The following is a 5548-nucleotide window of genomic DNA, read 5'->3' on the forward strand; positions in this document are numbered from 1 at the left end:
AAACAGGAAGATGTGTAAAGTTCAGAAACAAATGAAGTAACAGAATAGTCAGTGAGAAACCAGGGTTTTTAAGCCTGTTGACAATGACTTAGTGACCTCATGGGAGATTCAATAGTTTTCACTAATTTTCTTCTCACTGTACTTTTTGTTCTTAACGTTTCTCTTCAGTGATTTCTTTCCATTTTGAATAATTTTGCTCCCACTTATTTGGAAATGAATGTATTATGATCAATATGTGATACATGCTCTTTCAATAATGTGATTTTTTAAAAATAAATTATATATTTAGTTAAACACCGTGATTACAAACATGATTGTAATTGGGTTTCAGTCATAAAAAGAACATCCCCTTTCAACGGTGCAACATTCCCATCACCGATTCCACCATCTTCCTCCTCCCCCCCAACCCCCAACTGTATTCGAGACAGGCTTTCTACTTCCCCCACTCATTGACATTATGATATTCTCAGTGTAGTTATTTCTCTAACTGCACTCACCCTCTTTGTGGTGAGCTTCATATCATGAGTTGGTCCTTCCGGCCCTCATCTCTGGAAAATTTGTTGTTTTTGGGTCACACCCAGCTGCACTCAGGGGTTACTCCTGCTCAGAAATCGCTTCTGGCAGGCATGGGGGACCAAATGGGATGCCAGGATTCGAGCCACCATTGGTCCTGGGTTGGCCGCTTGCAAGGCAAACACCCTACTGCTGTGCTATCTATCTGGCCCCATCTCTGAAAATTACTTCAATAATATCTTTTCTTTTTCTTAAAACCCATAGATGAGTGAGACGATTCTATGTCTATCTCTCTCCCTCTGACTTATTTCACTCAGCACAATAGATTCCATGTACATCCATGTATAGGAAAATTTCATGACTTCAAAATGATGTGAATTTAAAAAAAATTTTTTAATCAAATGAACCAGATTAAACCACAATAGAACCTGTGTGTTGCATGTTCCAGTGGTTCCCCATCCCTCTTGCCTCATGGTCAGCCAAGTGCCACTGGAAAAGCCCAAATAGAAGCATTCGATTTCGTGTGGCCACACTGAAACAACTGAGACAATGAAAAAGGTCTAAAAGAAAGCAGAGGGGCTGTGGCTGGAACCGTAGTACAGCAGGGAGGGCATTTGCTTTGAAAGTGACTGACTTGTGTTGGATCTCTGGCATCCCCTAGGGTCTCCTGAATGCTGCTGAGTGTGGCCCCCAAAGACACAAGCACTTAAAGCTGAGGGGCTGAGTGAATGGTCTGGGAATGGGGTGCCAGCTGTAAATTGGCCTGAATTCACACTACAGGGAAGGAAACTTCAGCTCTGAGGCCCACTTTCTCCCTTGGCTTGTGCACAGGCATGACTCAGGGATAGGAGCCCTGTACACTAGCGACCCCTGCAGGCCAGCAGCAGCGCCGGCCCCCTAAACTCAGACCAGAAGTGGCTCTGCTACAGGGACTTCAGGGACAAATCCTCTGCTGCCTTCCTGCCATATGGATCCCTGAGCCAGTTGAGTGTCCCTAAGTGCAGAGCAAGAGTAAGCCTTAAACATAACTAGGTATGGCCCAAGAACAGAACAAAAATTGAACATGGGGCTAGAAAGAAAATGCAGCCCTAAGTTTCCAGGGTTCCCCAGGGCATGTTTCCTGTTGTCTCATATGAAAAGAAAAGATAGAAAGCTTTTTTGTTTGTTTGTTTTGGTTTTTGGGCCACACCCGGCGGTGCTCAGGGGTTCCTCCTGGCTGTCTGCTCAGAAATAGCTCCTGGCAGGCACGAGGGACCATATGGGACACCGGGATTCGAACCAACCACCTTTGGTCCTGGATCGGCTGCTTGCAAGGCAAACACCGCTGTGCTATCTCTCCGGGCCCAAGATAGAAAGTTTTTCCCATTTCAAAGGATTAGATGAAGAGACCAGAGCAATAAAACAACAGGGAGAGCAGTTGCCTTGCAGGAAGCCAAACCTGCTCTGATCCCCAGCAACACATAGGGGGCTGGAGCAAGAGCACAGCGGTAGGGCATTTGCCTTGCAGAGGCTGACCCGGGACGAATGTGGTTTAATCCTCGGCATCCCATATGGTGCCCTGAGCCTGCCAGGAGCTATTTTTGGGCGCAGAGCCAGGTGTGACCCCTGAAAGCCATCAGGTGTGGCCCAAAAATCCAGCAATCCATGTTTCCCAAGAGTACTGCCAGAGACAGGATTAGAGTCTGAACACTGCAGGGATTCACCACACACACACACACACACACACACACACACACACTGCTAACCACATAGACCCCTCCTGGAACCAGAAGCAGAGACATGAGATCCAGAGCTGAAGCATAGAATGACAAACATAGTGACAGACCTCATAGCTCCTCCAAGCCATGGAATATTTTTCCTTTATTTGATATTCCCAATCCCTATCCTGCCAGTGCCCATTTCTCAGACACATTAGTAGACAGTGAAGTACACAGGCTGGGACAATTACCTGGCGGCAGCATGGGCAAAAATCATTCCACAGACTTCATTTTATTTCCACTAATGTGAAAGTTGACCTTGCTTCACTCAGGGGGACGGATTATTGTGACCTTGGAGTTGATTCAGGCGATCACATACATGTGAGAATGAACCTTACAATTAGGTGTGAGGCTGCATCCATTAAATCTCAAGGGTTTCTAGAACTCTCCTGTGATCAGTAAGTGCTGAGAAGATATTAAAAACCTTTTCCCATTCTGAACATGTATGGGGTTTCACACCACTGTGAATTCATTCTTACCTATCAGGGTCTGAAACTTAGGAAAGTAAATTTACATGTTGACTGAGGTTTCTCCCCAGTATATTTTTGTCATTACCTGGCAATGCTCAGGAGTTATTCCTGTCCCTGTACTCATAAGTCACTCTTGGTGGTACATAAGACCATATGGGATGCTGTGCATCAAAGTCCATTAGCTATATGCAAGGCAAATGCCCAAGTAACTAGAGTCTAACTCTGACCCCACCAGTATGAAAACATGTCTTTACCTGGTATGGAATCTCATATGCATAATGATGAAATTTTATGAAGGCTTCACTTCCTGCTTTTGTGATTTCCTCTAGTGTGCAATTTATTTTATTTTGGGGGGAGGCCACACCCAGAAGCACTCAGGCAAAACTCTGGCTCTATGCTCAAAAATTAATCTTGGCAAACTCTGGGGGGGGGGGAGGGATAAGTGGGGAGTCAGAAATTGAACCTGCAAGGCAAGTGCCTACCTGCTATACTATTGTTCTGGCCCCAAATATGCATTTTTTATGCAGAAGTAAATATGTACCCTATAAGCCATGATTCCCCCCTCCAACGTTTAAATTTTCTTTTGGGGGGAACCACACTGTGGTGCTTTTGCTTTGGCTCTGCACTCTAAAATCACTGTCAGTGTGCTTGGAATATAGGATTTGAGATCAAACCTGGGCAAGATGTGCAAGTCCAACCATGTTCTATGGTTGTTCAGACCTCCAAATATAATTTTCACATGTATGAAAAGCTTTGAACAGGAGTAAAGGACTTCCCACTCTACTTACGCAATGCACGTTTCTCTCCAGAATGAATTGTCATATGTCTACGAAGGCCTGATGTAAAGGCAAAGGCCTTCCCACAGTCCAGGCATGCATAAGGCTTCTCTCCATGGACTTTCTTGTGCGCAAGGTCTGAATATTGAGCAACGGTCTTCCCAACCTCCTGACACGGATGAGGTTTCTCTCCAGTATGAACATTCATGTGTCTAGTAAGGTGTGAGGACTGAGTGAAGGCCTTCCCACACTTCTGACATGAAAAGGGCTTTTCTCCTGAGTGAATTTTCTTGTGCACATAAAGGTTTGAAAATTGAGTGAAGGCCTTCCCACATTCCTGACACGTAAAAGGCTTCTTTCCTGTATGAATATTCATGTGCCTACTAAGCTGTGAGGATTGTTTGAATGCCTTCTCACATACCTGACATGAATAAGGCTTCTCTTCCATATGAATTTTCTTGTGCACAAAAAGGCCTGAATATTGAGCGAAGGCCTTCCCACACTCCTGACAGGAATAGGGCTTCTCTCCTGTATGGATTTTCTTGTGCACAAAAAGGCCTGAATATTGAGCAAAGTCCTTCCCGCACTCCTGACATGTATAAGGCTTCTTTCCCTTGTGAACATTCAAATGGCTAGTATAGCCTGAATATTGAGCAAAGGCCTTCCCGCACTCCTGACATGTATAAGGCTTCTTTCCAGTATGAATATTCATGTGCATCGTAAGGTATGAGGATTGGGTGAAGGCTTTCCCACATTCCCGACATGAATAAGGCTTCTCTCCTGTATGAATTTTCTTGTGTACTAAAAGGTTGGAAGACTGAGCAAATGCCTTCCCACACTCCTGACATGAATAAGGTTTCTCTCCTGTGTGAATGCTCATGTGCCTCGTAAGTTGAGAGGACTGAGCGAAGGCCTTCCCACACTCCTGACATGTGTAAGGTTTCTCTCCTGTATGGATTTTCTTGTGCCCACACAGGTGTGAGGATCGAGAGAAAGCCTTCCCACACTCCTGACATACGTAAGGCTTCTTCCCAGTGTGAATATTTACGTGCCTGGTAAGTTGTGAGGACTGAGCAAAAGCCTTCCCGCACTCCTGACATGCATAAGGCTTCTCGCCTGTATGAACATGCATGTGTCTAGTAAGGTGTGAGGCTCGAGCAAAGGCTTTCCCACATTCTTGGCACGTATAAAGTTTCTCTCCGGTATGAAAATTCATGTGCCTCCTGAGGGATAAGGGGTAACTGAAGGCCTTCCCACACTCCTGACATGTAAATGGCTTCTCTCCACTATGAATACTCATGTGCCTTGTAAGGACTGAGGGTTTAGAAAATACTTTCCCACACTCCTGACACGTATGGCTTTTCTTTTGTGTCTGCACTTCCTTACGGTCACTTGGCTGTGATGAGTGACTCAAAGCATTTTCACCTTGGTGACAGACAGAAGGACCTTGTGCGCTGTGGGTAGTCAAGGACTCATCGGAGTGCCGATCACATGGGCAAACACCCCCACACTGCTTACACTTGGGCTGCTCTAATCCACAGGGAATGCGCTTGCGAGCCTGTCGCTGTGAGAGGCTTGGAGGAACCACCGCTGCTCGCTCACCCGGGGATAGCCCCATCTCGGGGATCTGAGTACAGGGACCAGGCACAGCAGATTCAGGGGTGCTGTGCTCAGTGGACAACGGCTCTGCAGTGAGGACAGTCTCTTCACTCTGGCCCCCACCAGAAGAGATGCCTCCCGAGTCCTCATTCCTATCAGGGTGTGGACCGGGTGTTTCCATCCAGACAGTGTCACACAGCGTAGGATCATCCATGTCGCACCGGGGCTGGCTACTCCCCTAAGGAAAAGCAGAGGTTTAGTAAATTATTTCTCTTCCATGACAGTTTCCTGTCTAAAGCCAAGCCCCCAAGTGTGATTTCAACCACAAACCCCACCACCCCCAATTCTCCACATGTGATGATGTCTGTGGAGACAGGCTGACATCTAGGGGCAGGAAAGGTGATTTCTGGACCAGGTACCAAGTCACCATAGG

The 5548-nt window shown here is 46.2% G+C and overlaps 1 protein-coding gene across 1 annotated transcript; it reads right to left on the minus strand.

The window, feature by feature from the left end:
* Positions 1 to 3232: 3232 nt before the first annotated feature.
* On the minus strand, positions 3233 to 5074 carry LOC126030067 (zinc finger protein OZF-like; the record flags this gene model as incomplete). The annotated part of the gene is made up of 1 exon (XM_049788267.1): positions 3233 to 5074. A coding segment is annotated over one exon (1554 nt), but the record flags the coding sequence as incomplete, so codon positions are not given.
* Between the last annotated feature and the right edge of the window lie 474 nt (positions 5075 to 5548).

Source organism: Suncus etruscus, chromosome 15, assembly GCF_024139225.1.
Source record: "Suncus etruscus isolate mSunEtr1 chromosome 15, mSunEtr1.pri.cur, whole genome shotgun sequence".
Classification (NCBI taxonomy): domain Eukaryota; kingdom Metazoa; phylum Chordata; class Mammalia; order Eulipotyphla; family Soricidae; genus Suncus; species Suncus etruscus.